The following is an 18,520-nucleotide window of genomic DNA, read 5'->3' as shown; positions in this document are numbered from 1 at the left end:
TTTGTTCTTATCCCTCTCCACCAGTGTGAAAACTTAAAAGACATCACTTAACAACTCTGTCCCATTAGACCAAAAGGGACAATGAATCGGCATTACAGGTAGAGGGAAAGTGTGCTGGGTTAGGGGAGAAGGGAAATCAGAAGAACCTTGGAAAGTGATTCTGCAAACCAAAAATTCCAAGCAAGCAGTGGCTGAGTCGGATTGCTTCCAAATCCTCTTCTGCATTAGAGTAATTAAAGTGTAATGGTCAATGTCCCATGTGTTTAGCTTATAGGCAAAGCTAGTATCTACACCAAAAAACACTGGGGAAAAAAAAAGCCTAATGAAAATTAAATTAAAGTCTAAAGCACACTAGAAGGGAAAAACCAAAGGAGTTTAAGGAAAGTATTTTTTGCAGAAAATGGAACTGTTTGAAATGCATTTTTCTGGGGGCTGATGGATGGTGGAGAAGACACTTACTTGTGCTTTTGGATATCTTTCACTCCATTTTTCAAGTTCCCTAATCTTTCTGATGGATTGTCCCTATAAAATGAGTAACAAATTGGTTACTTTCTTAATCCTTCTGAACTCGTTTATTTGCAAACAAGATCAAGGCAATTATATTTCGTGTGCTTACCTGCATAGTTTTTTGATTAAATTAGCAGCATTTTTGGCAATCTTCTTTGGAAATTCAATCATGTCTATTCCCCTTAGTATGATGTTATAGGTCTTCATGGGGTCTGGGCCTGAGAAAGGGGGACTTCAGAGGGGAGAGGAAAATGAAGAAGATTGAAAGCTTGTCTTTAAAATAGCATTGAAGATTGATTAAAAAAAAAAAATCCAGAGCAAAACATAGTATCCTACTGAAATGAGGAAAGGTAGATGACAACTAGCAATGTTTTACTTCCTGTGATCTTAAATATTTCTCAGCCAAGGAGTTCTGATACTGTCTGGATTTCAGCGATGCTGACTGCAGGGAAGTACAAGAGTGAACTTCCCCAGAGCAGCACATGCTAGACCTCTTCTTTCCATGACGGACCATGTCCCAACAGCCTGAGGAAAAAGGGTCTGAGCAACACTCGCTGGCTTACTCTCTGTTTGATGTGACAAGCTTTCAGTGGGGACTCGTTAGGTTTCCATCTGTTTAACAGAACAGGGGCTTGGGTCCAGCCTCAAAGGATAAGGAGGCTGAGGTGATGGATCTTTTCCAGCTCCTGTATCCTGGGAGTGAGCAATGGGGGATGAGGTGAGGAAGTGCCAGGAAGCCACTACTACCACCGTCAGCAGTAATATATACATCCAAACCTAAATAAAGGGATGGATATATGGACTCAAGTCCCTGTGGTGTCAGGTCTACCTCCTCCTTTTCAGACGTGCGGCAGCCCATCGCTACACCTCCCCAGGTGAACTACAAACCCTCTCCTTTTCCCCACCAGTTCAGTTCATTCAGGGCACAAAATGATTTTTTGGTATCATTTCACAGCATTTCCTAAAAAGCCTGCTCATGTCTTGCCCTTTGAGAGGTCTGCATGGAAGCTGTGATTTAAAGTGGAAAAACTAATTATTAGGTTCAGCAGCACACTGCTGTGCCGGACAGCACATGCCAGCTCTGAACCTTCCCCTTGCCTAATCAGGGTGACAACAGCAGAAATATTTGGATCTATTTTCAGCAGTGGCGCCGGCTCCAATGCCCATACCTGCCAGTCAGGAGTTCATACATTAAGATTCCCAGTGACCAGTAGTCTGCCGAAATGTCATGACCTTTATTCAGGATGATCTCAGGGGCTACGTACTCCGGGGTTCCACAGAAAGTCCATGTTTTCTTTCCAAATCCTATTTTCTTTGCAAAGCCAAAATCGACCTGTAGAAAGGAGAGTACCATCAGGGCAGAGCACAAGAGGGAATGTCAGCCATGTGCTCCACTCCTCTTGAAGTGAAGCAAAGCAGAAAGGTTTCCTCATGGGAATATTCTCCTAGTTAAAGCATCGTGGGTCATTCCAGGACCAGGCAACCACCGTGACTTTTCCATCGATTTATCCTTCGTAATTTAAAAGGAAGATTCGTGTCAGGGAAGAACAAATGCCAGCACCGAGGGTTTCTTGGGAGATGTAACTTCATATCATTCACAATTCAGCTTAATTTATTTTTGGGTTTTTTTTTTTTTGTTTTATTTTTTAAACGCCTAGCCTTAACCTGAGCAAGCAACTATTTAGGTTAAATATTGACCATTCTGGCATCTAGTGAAAAGTTATTTCTCTCCCAGTATAAAGAGCAAGGCAGTACAACTGTCCTCCCAGTTTTCTTAAAGTTGTTGGAACGTGTTGGTGGGCTCACAAACCTCAGCATGCCCCTATAGCAGTGCCCCTGTGGCACCAGCCATAGTGGGAAATCAGATTATACTGGGAACCGAAGCCACCTTTGGGGCCCAGGCAGAGCTCTGGTTAATAGGCTTACTGTATTTCCAGCTCTACCCCTCCTGCCCTCCCCTGCCTTGGCACTGTGCTGGCCTGGCACTGTGGCCTGTAGCACACTCTGCTGTCCCTTGTTGGCTGTGAGATGCTCCTACACCTTGCACTGGTCAGGAGCAAAATGACCTACATGGTCACAGTCCCACAAGGGACCTCAGACACTTCTTGTGCTATCATGGATGTGTTCAGGAGATCAAAATGTCTAAGGAGCTGGGGGCTGGTGATGGGGTCAGCAGAGACCCAGATACAGATCTTCCTGGGCTGGGGAGAAGGGCACTCCTGCACCAAATTGTCCTCTATCATCTGACATCTTGCTGGACTCCCAGTCCTTAGCAAAATGCTGTAGAGGATAAACTCTGATATCGTTCATTAGGGTTAGTGTCACAGTGACACATGGTGGCTGCCACTGGGTCATGAAGGTCCATGATGGTGATGGTCTGACTTACTGCTCCTGGCTGCTGACATTACTCCTGAGTTTTCCTTCCCAAAGGCAGGGGAGAGTCCCCAAACCAAGAGGCAGAGATCTTGGCCCTCTGCGACTCTCAGGAAGGGAATCGGCTCCTCTTGGATGAAGCTCTTTTTAGGAGTGCATTGCCCTGTCTCTAACTGATGGCTTCTCAAGTACCCACATCCTCCAGCACCTCCCACCACGGGAAGTTTTTCTTTTCTTCTCCCCCTCTCACCTGGCTATTTGGGGTATACCTTACATGCAGGGCAGCTCTGTGTTGATTTTTGAGGCAAAAAAGTAATTTGAGTGAATAATGCAATACAGTGAAACCTATCACAAACTCCCTAATTTGGAGGGTGGAAGTCTTACACACACTGCTGTCCTGGTTTGAGGAGGTAGATCTTGCAGGGGACAGCACTGAGAAGAAGCACGACCTTCTGGGAGGAACAGTTTCGGGCAGAGCTTTATGCAGTTGTTGTCCCAGAGCAGCTTGCACAGACCAGGCACTGCGTTATCGGTGCTAAAACGTAAGTGGCCTTCCTAAACCAAGAAGCTGTATCCGCCACAGTTCACCAACACAGACCAGAGCAATTGATAATAATTTCTTGACATGACAGGATCACGATTAATATTTCCATTAAGAATGACATCATTGCTTACAGAAAGGACCCAACTCAGGAACAGCAGTGTGCAAACTTTGTTTCACCAGTTGCCTCTAAAGCCTACAGATGCAAGTCCTCCCCATCTCCCACCAATATTTAAAGACAACTATTTTTAAGTTATCTTTTAGTCTTTCAGTAGCTCCAAAACAGCTGGGTGGATTTCTACCAATGGTCTTTTCTAAACATTTCCACTTCAGGACCGCAGATCTGAATTTCAAGCCAGAATTAATGTTTTCCAGCTCAACCATACTCTGAGCCTCAGCCTGTTGGAGGTTGGGAAAACATCGCAGTAGTGGATGACAACACCCTTGTGTCGATCTCATCTCAGCATCTACTGATGGCCACCATCAGAGACAGGGCCCTGGGCTGTGTGGACTTTGCTTCTGACCCTCTATGGATAATTGTGTGTTCTCCTCTACCCCTAATATCAGTTTTCTGGTAGTAGCAGTGTCTTTTTTTGGCAAACCAGATGTTGCAGACACTCACCAGTTTGGCATAACCTCGATGATCCAGAATGAGGTTTTCTGGCTTGAGGTCCCTATAAATGATCCCTTTGGAATGCAAATAGGCAAAAGCTTCGACCACACATGCTGTGTAAAACCTGGTCGTTGAATCTTCAAATGAACCTCTGTGTAAAACAGGAGAGGGAAAAAGGATAAAGTGGTTAGATCTCTTCCCTTACCTGACTTCACTCTGCTGTTAAAATATCTATACAGTTCAGTAGAATCATGCTAATACCTGGAAAGTGCTTGTTGCTAAAGTCGCCTTTATATATAAATGTAATTGCATATCCGTTTTTGGAGTTAGCATCTTTGTCTTCAATCCACCTTAATATCAAACATTAATATCTAAAACATTTTAGGTTTTATTTTATAATTTAATCTCATAGAATTAAAACTTAGAAATCATTATCTTGTAAGCAAAAGGTGATTTTTTTTTTATTACAATTTTTGATTTGTGGGTGCTAAGGCTATTTTGAGATGTGGAGATCAAGAACTCCTGTACTAATGTTCGTAATGGAGACAAAAGGCAGAAAAATTACAGTTTCTGGAACCTGCAGCATAACCTGCACTTTTGGATCCTTGTTTCAGCACCAGTTTGCAACCAGTTTTCCAAAACAAACCCTATGCCCCTCCCTGCTGGGAGCTGGCTGTGGGAGCTGCCTGAGCTCTGAAGCGTGTCTAAGCTAGGTGGCAGCAGAACCACAATTTAAAGCTCAGGGAATTAAAAATAACATTATCAGGCTCTGACAAAGACTATGAAAAATACAACCTGGCACTGCTAACTTTGCAATGGTTCTTACTTTAATGGTCCCAAGAAGCCATGTCCTAGGAAAAGGAAGAATTGCAGAAAATTTGTTCTTAGTAATTAAAAAAGAATCTAATCTTTGCTTTCCGATCAATCTTTCCAATACATTTCTTTCACTTTCCAAACCTAATTAAATTTATGTTCCAATAATGAGCCTATTACATAGTTACACATAATTTACCTCATTTTTTCCTGCCTTGTGGGTGTATTATGTGCACATCCCACATACACCTGTGCAACCCACCTGCCACCTACCCGCCCACAACCAAACCCAAACACTGTAAGGTCAAACCCTCCCAAGGCAGGAAATACCATGGCCACATTTGCTTGTGCATTACGGTGCGGTATGTAATTACATGCTTTCCTAATTATATTTTCCATGGCACTTCTGTGTCCCAACAGCATAGTCCTTCTTGCAGGGTGTGTATTTGATGCATGATCCTGCTTCCCACTTTGATGAGTGGCCCTCATATAATACGTGTTATGTAGTCTAAAAGTCCATGCAGAACTATTGATTTCCTCCTCCTCATTGCTATCATACCTGACCGTGTCATAAATATTAAGAAATATTATTTATCAGAGTGCCTCCATGAAACAGGTGGATGTTGCTATTCACAGCAGAGCAAACACTGAAATGAAAAAAACAGGTCTTTCCCTGGGATGGGAAATTGTGATTTTTCAGATGACTTTGAAGAAATCTGCATCTTTTACCTTGAAAATGCACTTTCCCATAGATTTCATTCACAACTGTGAACTCTCAGTAATGCCACTGCTGCCTTAGGCCCTTGGTCCAGACTAAACTGGCCACGACAGCAATGTCTAAAGGTGCCGCACTAGAAGGACCCTACTTCTGGAGCGTGTCTTTCAGGAACACAGTGAAACTGGCCTTGATATTGCACCTCCTGCAATGCGTGGCTGCCATTCTCTGCTATCATACAGGGTGCCCAAAGTATTTTTTTACCCTTAAGAGAGTCTCACATTTCCCTATCAGGTGCTTGTGCCTCCAGGCAGGCTCACAAATGTGAGAAATGGTACTGGGGACACCAAGGACAGAGCTATACTTTCTATGGTTGCAAAAGGTTGTTGTTCTAGGTCAGGGGTCCTCAAACCTTTTAACTAGGGGGCCGGCGCGCGGATGAAGCGGCAGGCAGCCATCTGCGGCTGCTTGGTTTCCCCCCCAACCCCTGGCGGGGGGGTTCTGTAAATACCGGGGGCCGGATTGAGGACCCTGGGGGGCTGTATCTGGCCTGTGGGCCGTAGTTTGAGGACCCCTGTTCTAGGTGATTACAATTAAAATATGCTGCTGGCTATTTAGGGATGCCCCTTAGAGATGAAGACACAGGGGAAGGGCAGTCAAAGTCTTGTCATAGATGCAATTCATCACATGACCGCCACTTTTACCTTCTATATTTTTTCAGAGGCCATGACAAAGTAGCTCTGAATAAGTCTCCACTTACATAAATCCTTGTACATGTTAGATACAACCTGAATCAGTCCTTATTCTCTGGTATAATGGGATTCACTTTGGTTTTAGTCAACTGCATAGGAATAAAAACAGCTCCTCATGTGTCTGCATTCTTAAATCAAATGTAGCATGTAAGATCCAGATTTTGTCCATGAAGGATAAAGACCTTTGATTATACAGAGGCATATTAGAAAATATTTTACTTTGTAGGACAAGAGTTTCTTACAACTCACCTGTCCCTGAGAATTGTCCAGAGCTCTCCACCTAGACAGGCTTCCATCAGCATGTACAGGTACTTGCTGTCCTTGAACGTCCTGTAGAGCCTGTCATTGTTAAACAAGAAAATCATAAATACATCCACCATACAAGCGAAGGCACCAAGCGTTCCCACTTCTCACAGACTGTGCACTTCATCCCAGGACACACCACAAGACTAAGGGTATCTTTCAGAGCTAGTGCTACATTTAAGGAGATCACTTCAACGTCTCTTCTTGGGTGGGAAATATTTCAGCAGAAAAGGATGGGTGGTGAAGCATATCGTGGACCCCAGAAGAAGAGGTCATCGCTCCTCTACGTGCTATATATAAAATCTGCCATTTCTAACGGCATAACCTGACATTCGGCTTTTCAGATGTGCTTGAAAAAGACTTCTCCTACCATTTTTTATAACATCCATATCATCTTATTCTCACTGGAGTCCAGCTGCTGATTGGCAGTTTTCCTTCCATTTGAATTATTTCAAAGGAGTACTGCCTGATTTGTGATTCATTTCAGAACTTAAACTCACTGATTTGGTAGAGTTTAAAGAGAATCCACTGACATGTAGTTGTCTGAAAGTGCTCTTCCTCTTCCTCCCAGGGACTGAATGTAGAAGAATTGCCTAAAGGGATAGACAGGCCAGGCTTTATGAACTTGTCCTTCTTCTCAAATGATATCTAAATTGTGTGGTAAAATCCATGCTCTGTGTTTTATATGACATATTAAATAAATGCAACTATAAAACTATGGAAATAAAAATAGGATATTCAGTATTAGCTGTTTTACTTAATTTTACTGTTGAAGTACTTCTGTATTTCTTGCTACATGTGTGGTTATATCAGTGCAGGTTGCCTGCAGGAATGAGCCCACTGCATGCAGATGCTGGAAAGGTTTCTTTGCAGCTGCACTGTTTAGAAATAAATTTTAAAATTCTGAGCTCTGCAGCAGAAAGGGATGCCGAAGGATATTCTGTTATGGGGTAATTGCTGCATCCATGAGAGTTTCCAAGAGTTAAAAATTAAAGGGCTGATGCAACACAATATAAATTAAAATAGGTCATTTTGCAGATCCTAGCTCTTCCCAGCTAGTGATAAATCCAGTTATTAATATCTTTTACAGAGCTATGTGATGGACCAGGGGGAAAACACAACAGGAGTTGGCTCCTTTCAAAGGCATTCAGTTAAATATTAACTTAAGGTATGTGGCAAAACATCCTGGCAGCTACAGCTTGGCTTCGATAGTCCTTTCACATCATGATGCTAGACAACATTTGTCTCCTGTCTGTGTTTGTGTAGCATCCAGCACACAGTTTAGCAGCAGTAACCCACTCTATTTTTTGGCATGTTTAACAGAAAAAGATTCCAGCAGCTCAGATGTGATGTTAAGCAGGAGTTTGGGTACTGAATATGCTCGGAGCTTATCTACCTGGGAAGTATTCTATACCTAAAAGGTACTATTTGCAGCCACAACAAAATGCAAAGGAAAAAAAAATAAACCAGTGTTTCAGATCTTTCCTTATTCTAGTATTACCTATGCTGACATTTAAAACATCGGTTATAACATGTTTCTTCAAAAAAGTTGGAACAAACTTGCTGACCATTTCATATGGTTAAAATCTCTAGGTTTAACAAAAAATATACCCCATTTCTTGCAAGTTGGACAAAATCTATCTTAATATACATTTCATTTACATTAAGGTTTACAAAAAACTTAACTTATTCAAGAAACCAAAATATGAATAATTAAATATTTTTAATTGCTCAGTAATTAAAATGCTACTGAAATAAGGAAGTACTTTCTCTAGTTAAGGTAGTACTGCTGAAAAATTGCTTTCCAGAAAATTTTATGGGCATCAAATCTGGCCTAAAACGTGCAAAAAAATCAAATATTGTTTATTAACTGTAACAATTTACACATGATGAAACCGCACTATTTCAGTAGATCAGTCTTACGTTTGAGATGTCATAATATTTAAATTCATTTTTTTATTTATTTTCTTAATCATCTAAATATTTGGACATCCAGTGCAGACATCCACTGCTCAACACTTGCTCTACCAAACCCTGAGCATTTTGTTCTGTGAGATTTTTAGTTTAGCTATGAGTAAATTTTATTTAGTGGTACTTGGCGTCTTCTGCTTCTTTTGCCTGGTTTAATGCATTTTAATAACCAGACTGAACTATTCTTCAAAGATTTTTAACAAACACTTTCATGATGGATTAAGAAAATAATCGAGTTCTTTGGGAATTTTGTCTTGCCAGTTCTCACATCCCAGAGATTGTGTTCTAATTCCAAGATCATTTTAAACCCACTTTTCACCCAACACTTCAAAACACAATTAATCTACCAAAGTGGTAATTTTTCTACCCTAGCACCCAGAAAAGTGTTATCTCACCTGGCCTAGGAAAGGGTATACGAATAATTTTTGGATAGAAACTATAAGATAACTTCAAATCCTTGTGCATGTGCAGTAGAAGTGAGGGGGAAAAGCAGACACAGAGTTTGGTAAACCAGGTATTTTTTTAGCTGTGGGACATGCAACAGTGAAAGGTTGGACTTTATGACTTATAAAGTCCCTTACCAGTGTAGGATTCTCACAGGGTATAAAAATAGTTGAGAGGCTGGTTACTGTAAAGGATGGGAATTATTGCATGATACGGAAGGAAAAGAGCTATGGCAAACACATCTTTTTCTCACTTGCCTGCTGAAGAATAAAAAGTGGGAATGAAGAAGTATTTATTTTATTAGCTATGAATATCAGGGGCTCCATTAGGAAATGTTTGCAGGCTCAGGCTTTTTACTTAAGAGGGGGTATTTCTGGAAATGGTGTCAAAATGCCAAGCCTCTGCTTGGCTAGCCCTGCACTTCACCTCTCTTTACAACCCCATTCCAAGACAACTCAGGCTTCAGAAAATGAATCTATAGGCTGAAATAGCCCGCAAGGTGTATTTGGCTCTAGCCTAGGTAACGGGGACATGTTTGTGAATTGAATATTGTGGCGTGAAGGAAACAGCAGTTGGATAGGATGTTGAGCTGCAGTTGTCACCCATGAATCAGAGGCGAAGCCGTGGGCTCTGGGGGAATCCCAGGGATCAACCCAGGAAGGAAACACCCTCTTAGTGACTGATGGGTGTCCATCCCAGCCATGCACTTGCCTTTGTATTTATCACAGGGGTTTGGTTTCACCCCTGGGTTAGTATGTCTCTCTGGAGCAATTTTTGGGAGCAGGGTTGATCTCCTTTGGCAAAAGGCAAGTACTTCAGGCATCTCTTTGAGGGTGGGATGAAGCGCCCTTGGCTTAGATCAGAGGCTGCCCTTTTAGATACCTCCAGCTCAGTGAAATGCATTTCCTTGCCAGAGATCTTCACAACCCACTGATCTTACCCTGACCTAAAACATACAAGGAACCACCTCTGTTTCCTGCTGAACAGATACTCACAATCCCTGAAGAGTCAGAGAACTTTGCTTATTAGGGTTAAAACAAAGAAAATGCCTGGCACCTGATTTTATTCACTGAAGAACAGCATCTGCTTAGGTCTGGGGGAGGGATATGGCTTTAGTGCATTTGTCCATGATGAGTCAAGGGATGCTGAACTGAATTTACGTAATATATCCTAAAGAGAAGCACTGGATACAACTCTCTATTCACATGGCAGCGCATGATCTCAAAAGATTAAACCCTGCCTTCCAGCTTCCCTTTGTGGGAAGGAAAACTCAGAAACTCAGAAGAAAAAGGAAAATTAACCTTGAGCAGGGGCAATGCCAAGTAATGGTGCATACATCTCCTGGGAGCATCACCTGCCAGCCTCATCAAGCTCTGCCAAGGCTGCAGGCTGGGGGTGTGCCTGCTCCAGAAGCCACAAAGCCATGTGAGCACAGCACAGGGCCAAGGCAAACCAGTTAAGACTTGAGTTAAGTTTAGGCTTGGGTGGTTGTCCCCCATGGGCAGAGTAATCTCACGTTTACCTGGGAAAGACCTTAGTCCATTCACCCACAGTTCCTTGCAGGGAAGCTATGGCTAAAGAGTGTTTCTGGTGACAGATGGATTACTGCTATGTGGTTTTATGAAATGCCGAGATCAGCTGTGCTTTGCTCCCCCATGGCAGCGCACAAGGCAAAGGGACAGTACCTCACGATGAAATCTGAGTGCGCGCTCTGCATGATCTGCTTCTCCGAGCGGATGTGCTCCTGCTGCCTTGTGTCCACGATGTGACGTTTCTTCAGTATTTTCATGGCAAATGTTTTTGATTCTTCGCTTTTCAACTGGACCTTGGGTAGAGAAGGCAAACACAATGGTTAGAAGCAGGATGCAAATGCCCTGCCAAGTTGTGACAGTCCAACTGCATGGAGACACAGTTATCCCACTACCCTACCTTCAAATAATTCTTTTCATCTCTTCAGTTATCAGCTTCATGTTGGTATAAACTGTATTTCTAAATGCTTGATCTATTGTTAAATGGAAAAGCCATTTCTAAAAATGCGTTTTAGGGAAAACCCAACTATCAGCGTTACTTAGGTCAGATGTTGCTAGATAACGCACAACTTTCACAAAGCCTTTTTCTATAGCTAGCAACAAATGCACTGGCTCTGGCAGGGAAATGCAGTCCTTGGATGTTTGTAGAGGATGAGCAGAGCTGGCTTTTCAAAGGCACTGCTTGGTCACGTCTTTACTTTTAACCTTAAGCCTCAGCAACCTATTTTTAGCCTGATTTCCTGAGATGAGGTTGAAGGGAGCTGTTTGCTTGCTCGCCGGTGTAACCCTGGTAACTTCTGAACCCTAAGCCATCCCCAGCCTGCTCTGAGGGACCAGTACCCATCCCAAAGACAGCTGGAAGGCAGCCATTCTTTCCATCTTGGACATCCCCTCTTAGTCACCACCAAACAAGAAAGGAACCTCATCACTGACCTACCAGGCCTCTTAGTTTGCTAAATTCCCCCAGCAGCTGCTCACAATAGTATTGCCAGTTAAATGCTTTTTGCCCTTTACAGTAAGAGGTGCCATTTGGCGACTTCTATTTTGGTTTTCTTTTTGGAATTTGGCTTCCGCCAGCAGACAAGCAGCTTGACTGTCATCAAGCCCCATCAAAAATATAGCTTGTCTTTTATGTTAGAAGACAACACTTATGCAATCTCCATTTATTTAGTATAATACCTATTTTTATATTTTCTTGGTAACAGATATGTGGGCTGATATGCGACATGGCACCTTCCACACTCTTCCCAGGCTGCATACCCTAACCTTGAACAGTTTCCTCTGCATATGCTTTGTTTATGTAAAGGTTCAAGTTGCACAGAAAATCAAGGAGGGATGGTATCCTCAGCATTCCATCTTTGTCAAAAATCAAACTGGTACTCTGATGTCCACAAAGACACATACAGGTTAAGAAAATCAAACCCAAAAGGGCAATTGTCAGCTGGCAAAGAGATTTCCACCACCACCACAAGTAATTCAGAAATAAACCCTAATAAATGAGAGTCCACCCATTTACGGCCAAAGTTTTCATCACTAAGTTCTTCAGTATGTATATATGCATGCATTCCTTTATCTGTTTTAAAAACACTCAGGGTTTCAGCCTCCAGATTTGTGGCTTCTTATTTTCTCCATGGCTGCAAGTATTTCCAAGACCACATGAAACTTTTCTTTTTCCAAAGGGACTATTCTGTATTTTACGCTGAGACTCATAACTATTATCTTTGCATGAAGCCTGTTTGCCATTTAATCTTCAGGGAAACAGGGTACAAAGACCTAAACAATCCACATAAAATAAAGAAAAACATTTTTCCTCATCTATGCAGTAGAGCTGCTCAGTTATTTTTTGAACTGGTGCTACACAGTGCTGCCTTCGCTCTGTGGTTTGACCACAGCTCAAAGCAGAAAGAAATTCTGCCTTTATGGCAGACTGAAAGTGATAAAAACATTTTGGTTTGGGGTTAGGCTTTGGGGGTTTTTTGTTTCATTTTGAATAAATGGCATATGAACTTCAGCTCAACTGTTTCAAATAAATCATTTGATATCATTGCATCTAAATCAAACCAGGCTGTTTCAGGGGAGCAGGGAAAGGAGTGAGGTGACATGCAGGTAATGAAGACATGATGAAAGTTAAGGTAAAATCTGGGCTGAGCAGAACTTATCAAAACTTGCAAAAAAACCCATTAAGGTTTATTATGACTAGAGCATATACTTCTGGAGAAATTATGCCTCTTGCTTTTGATAGTAATCCAGATTGCCTGGTTTCCCATGAGACCTGTCCATCTGGTGATGGACAAGCACAATCAGCTGCAACACAAATTATTTCAAACAAAAGCCTGTGCAAATCCCTATTAGATATTATGGGTCAGATTCGTTTTCTTTCAGCCTGTATTTTTTTAAGGTTAGGTTGTTCACAGACAAATAATAATGAACAATGGAACCAAGAGAGTAGCTCTAGTAGCAAAATTGAACACTTCTTGGTCAATGTGGACATGGAACTTTTTTAAAAAATAATATTTAGCACTCTAAACCTACTTGAAACATAATTTCCTATTTTCCTAATTTTAATCTGTACTAGACATTAGTGTTAAAAAAAACCACAACTAACTGATGGAGACCTGTATGAATAAATTCCAATATTACAGAATAAAGGGTACTACAAATAATTCCCAGCATGTCCACTTCAGGTATTATGATTTTAATACCATGGATTCTGACTACCTGATTTTTCTCTTTCATTAATAAGACATTTCTTTTATTAATTACTGTGGTTTTTTTTTCAGGAATGCCTGTGCACACAATGGAGGGGAAGTAACCTGCTTTCCTATACATACTTGCACTTGTACAGGAAGGAAATTACTAAGAGGAAGCAGAAGGCAGTAGTTTTATTTGGTGTTTCATAAAGTTATCACTGCCACAAATGTTTAAATATAGAACAATCAGGTGGCTACAATCAGCTAATGCAAGACTTTGACCTAATGCCACAGGAGAATTTAGATCCATTTTCCATTCCCACTACTCTAGTGCTTCATAAGGCAGAGGATTTGCAAGAGTTTTGATAGTGTGGGGGTATAAATTTGCTTTAAATGTGCTGATGCTCCAAAACAAGCTGTAAAGGCACAAAATCTAAGGCTTAAATTTTGGATCAACTGGTGGTCCATCTGTAAAATAAAACCTGCAACTTCTCCTTCTTCAATATGGCTGAGTCCTCTCCATGCTTTGGTGTTTCTGCCAAATGCGGTAATGAAGACGACTATTTTTATGATGTAAATCTGGGGAGCTCCAGGTGATTTCTATAATTCTTACAAACAGTAATTTTTAATATTAAGCTCAATATCATTTCAAAAGTAGAAAAAAAAAACATCCACAAGTCACTCAGACTTCTTTTTATGTAATAATAATAATAAAAAGAAGGATCACCATTGAGAAGATGAGAATCGGCTGCTGAGAAGAACACTTTGTCCTTCAAGTATAATGAGAAAAATAACTCACAGAGCCACAGAAGCCACAAGGATTTTGACTCACAGCTCAGAAGAAGGGGGATACGTTAGGCAGGAAGCTTAGCCTCCCAAAGACACCCACCACAAAAATCTCCCAAATGCTTCAGAAAAGGGAAAAGTATGCAGTTTTCCATGGAAGGCAGTTTGCAATGAAGCCGCCCTTGCTACACAAATCATGAGATCAGTTTTCACTCAATGGGAAGCAACATCTTACTATTTCAAAGGCCCCAGGACAATTGATTCAGTGGAGATCTCCTGGTGTCCTGGGTTTCAATCACTCTGAGTGTAGCTGAACCACTAAGAAGATCGACAAAGGGTAATCACCAGCTTCCATATCTCTCAATCTCTTTTTGCAAGTTAAAAGAATTTCTGGTCCTTTGTCCCCTTTTTTCACTCCTCTCCTCACATTGACCTCACTCAGTCACTGCCCTTTCACCAGCACAAAAATCTCCAAAATTATCTCTCTTGGAGATTCCGCACACTGGCAGTAAGAGCAAACATCAAAGTCACTGAAAATGTCCAGATTCAACAATAATATTAAACCTGCCTATCTGCTGAAAGGCCCAGTGGCAGGGAAAAATTAGAAATAAAATTTATAGCACTGAGTATACTCCTTTTTCTCTCCACCTTCATACACACATTTCAGCTTTCCATTTATGTCCGTCTCATCATTGCACTCTGGCACATGGTCCATGGCTGCAATTCTGCCTCCACCTTGCATGGACTTAATTGCAAAACGCAAAGCAGGCTGAACAGCAAACCTCCACCAAGAGCAGACCCATACTATCCTCTCTAGTGTAATAATCCCCAAAATAGTGAACCCTGGTAAAGCTGTAGTTACTACTGATACTCTCCTGGTCAGATCCCTCCTGGTGAATCTGCTTGAGATCTTGCCCTCTCTGTTACAAATGAACCTCTGGAGGAGGATATAAGCCCTTCCAGTTGTGGAACAGGAATATATTTTCTCCCCCAAAACACAAGAAAATACAATAGGGAATGTAGTTAAATAAATTCCAAACACCACCTTAAAGAGGTGATGTACGAAGCCAGAGAGAGAAGAGGTAAAATTAAATAATTAGGTCATTCTGCAGGACTCTGATCCAGGAAATTAACTGTATCCCAGTGACAAAAATAACAGCAGAAATGCTGTTTATCACTAAATGAACCAACTGTAGAAGCAAAACAGAATAAGAAACAGTTGGTTTTATTTTGCATACGTATGTATTTGCATAGTGATATAAAATACATTGCATATATGTTTATATGAATATCTACTATAAATATAAACCCAGAAATATTTTTGCACAATATTCTGGTCCAAGCACTGTGGTGATGGGATACCACACATTTGGAGCTGTGACTACATCTTCAACCACCAGATATTAACTGCACAGGGCTACATGAGAAGTTATACCTCCATCTTTTATCTCCCTCCTATCACATGAACTCACAGCAATTGCCAGCCTCATGAAGACCCAGCTATTCCTGTCCTTCACGTGTGACACCCGCCCAGACCTCTGAAGCAAGGAAACCCCATGCTATCGGGGTGGACGGGAGTTGAAGAAAGCAGCTTTCTTCTGTGCTAGCCCCACAGCTGCCTTCTCCCTCTGTCCCTTGCGGTCATGTGGGAAGCATTGTCCACCCAGTGTCACGGCCTTTGGCTGTGCTTCAGTGTTGTGCCCCATTCCCATGTGACCAGGTGTTTTTTTGGCAGCTTGAGTCATCATGACAAAGCTGCCCCTGAGCGAACCCAAACAGATGGGTCACTATCTGAAAATACACTCAAGGAGAAGTTCCCTTGAAGAGGACACAGCAGGGAAACAGCCTTCATTCTGCTGCTAATAAGCTGAATTCACAGGACTATCTTTTCAGCATTGAGAAAATAATGCTGCTTCAGTAAAGAAACTAAAAAGGCCATTAGGAAGGGGGTGAAGATGTCTTGGTAGCGAGTTGAGCAGAAGAGGAATGCTGCAAGACTGGGACAAGATGAAAGCACAGGGGAGAAGAGGAAAAGAAAAGAAGAGGAGAAGGAGAGGAGGAGAAGGAGAAAAGAAAAGATCCAACCTCTCTTGCTTTTCCAAGTCCTTGTTTCATTAGGTCTCAGCTAGCTCCTCCTGGGCTCTCTCTGCTTATATGAAGATGTTGGAACTGCTCCAAAAGTGTTGCTTTATGGTGTATCAACTTCTGCAACTTCCCAAACATACAGTGGTGTTCTTTTAACACAGATATAATTCATGTACAAATAAATATGGTTTTACACCTTAGTGCTTTTTCAGACTTTCTGGGAAAATGGATATCGATGAGACAAAATCCAGACCTCAATGGAAAAAAGAAAAAATGGGTGTATCTGTTTCTTATCCTTTCTCTTGCTCTGCCTTTATTTAATATAAATCATATATGTATATTATATATCTAGTCTGCAAGGTGAGCAATTTCCATGCTACTCCAGTGAGAGCTGAACTGATACAATGCAAAGTGACCTTGACAAACTGTAAACACTAATAAATATTTACCAGAACGTAGAAAAATCCCCCAAAGAAGGTTTTTTTTTCAGTGAAGACTTGTGAGGTGCCTGAACTTTGCCATATCTAGCCTGAGGATATGCTATTTTAAGTGCATCTATCTCATTCATGCCCAGTCTCCTATTCCTGCATGGAGAAGACAGCAAAGAACTTCTGATTTTCTGAATTCCTGTTTACCACAGATGTTGTGCCTGTGAGTTGCAGCTCTTGCATGGCTGTGGGTTTTCCAAGAAGCCCTATGATTGTGGTTCTTTCTCCCAGGAGCTGCAACACACAGTATTTGCCGCTATGGTACCCTGTGCAGACCCCTGAAGCCATGAAAGAGCAACAGACCCAAGGGCATGAAAGCAAAGAATATTTATATTTGTAGTTTATCCTTCCTTCATTTTGGCAACTACATAGAGGTTACATCAGGAATGGTGTTTGCCATTCAAAAATCTCCAGATTTCTTCTCACTGATATAATGGAGGTATTTGAACATGAACTTTCACAGCATCTGGACACCACACTCACAAAAAACTTGCTCAGAAGCCTATTCTGCTCATCTTCAAGGGAGCTGGCCATGCTCCCAACTAAATGGGAACACACAGGGAGGAGAGTTTGTGCAAGTAAAAAATATTTCGTTTACTCTGGAGATGTGGCTTTTTCCTAAATACACAGTAATGGTGAGCTGTCAGGAGCTGGACATCTTGAACTCTTGTGTCCATGACTCACAGACAGGTTTCTTGTTGCTCATGTCTCCCATTGAACTACCTGTGTGGGTGCACCGATAACCGATAAAGAAGCTTTTCCAAAGGCCTTCTGCTAGCTGTGTGTTTTGCTAAATTATTCGGATATAACGGAGCCAGAAATCTGTGCTGTCATGAAACATGAGTATCTTTGTATCATGTTAAGTAACAATCAACTCAACTGCAGCGCTTAGGAACTGAAGTGCAAATGCTTTTGCTTGCTTGGTATGTCCAAGGTCCTTTATTTTCTGCCGCTTCCCAGCTAGATGCATTCGAACAAACAAAAATAGCAGCAGCTGTTGCTGAGCACAGCACTTGCAAGCTGAGCTCTCCTACTCCCAACAGCTGAACTGCTGCATGAACAAAGTGGTGACTTCTCTCTCCCAGCAAAAGAGTACAGCATGCTTTTAGTACTAAATATATTTATGTTCTTCCAGGATGAAACAGATTACCCCATAATAATATTCTTTGCCTTACAACTAGCATTCTTGCCAGCATTTCTTTCTATTTGGGCAAGCGAGGAAGTACCTTGCTCATATTTATGCCTTCAAAGCCTGCTCTGGTACTGCAGTTCTCTGTTAGGGTTTTAAAGGTATTTACACGTCTCCTTAAGGCCATATTCAGCCTGCTCTCCTGAGCTAAGGCTCAGGGAGAAATTGTAGTTTGCATATCCAAATTATAAATAGGCTACATGGTGCTTCTCATTATAGCCTTTCCACCTCATATTCAACATCACGTTAGTTTTGGGTTAGCTGTATGCTGTGTGAACAGGCATGGTGATTGGACTGGGTTAGGTTGGCAAGTAAGTCAAGACTAAAAGAAAAGATCTAAGATGACAAGAAAAACCATGGAGTAAAAATTAAGTCTTTAAGATATACTGTAGGCTGAAATTTTGAAGGATGAATCAAGAATTAATTACAAGTGGGCAGCAGGGTCAAAACTGTCCATGACAGTGACCTCATTTTCTTTGAAAATGTCTGAATTCAATTGGTTGGGAAAGCACTAAATGTCACATCACAATCTGAGTGCTGTGGGACTCTACAGGAAAATAAACTGCAAAATTACTCTGTGAATACACCTAAGTACACACCAAAAAATGCACAGTCCTTAGAAACCCTCAGCTATTTAACAATTAAAGTTGCTTCATCAAATACTCAACTGTGCTAAAAACCTGTAATCCTGTGTTCTGATCCTTGTACTGAAAATTGATAT

General features: G+C 41.5%; 1 protein-coding gene across 2 annotated transcripts in view; it reads right to left on the bottom strand.

Annotated features, from left to right (window-relative positions):
* PRKG1 (protein kinase cGMP-dependent 1) overlaps positions 1-18,520 on the bottom strand; it is a 504,212-nt gene that overhangs the window by 8,995 nt on the left and 476,697 nt on the right. For both annotated transcript variants that reach the window (XM_040607240.1, XM_040607238.1), the window contains exons 11-16: positions 10,718-10,857; positions 6,564-6,653; positions 4,044-4,185; positions 1,677-1,840; positions 617-739; positions 460-522 (exon numbers count right to left, since the gene is read on the bottom strand). In XM_040607240.1, the coding sequence (XP_040463174.1) occupies positions 460-522; positions 617-739; positions 1,677-1,840; positions 4,044-4,185; positions 6,564-6,653; positions 10,718-10,857 (722 nt within the window). The remainder of the gene's footprint in view (positions 1-459; positions 523-616; positions 740-1,676; positions 1,841-4,043; positions 4,186-6,563; positions 6,654-10,717; positions 10,858-18,520) is intronic.

This window comes from Falco naumanni, chromosome 9, assembly GCF_017639655.2.
Source record: "Falco naumanni isolate bFalNau1 chromosome 9, bFalNau1.pat, whole genome shotgun sequence".
NCBI classification, from domain to species: Eukaryota; Metazoa; Chordata; class Aves; order Falconiformes; family Falconidae; genus Falco; species Falco naumanni.
Note: the sequence above shows the minus strand (reverse complement) of the source record. Positions and strands in the feature narration are given on the sequence as shown.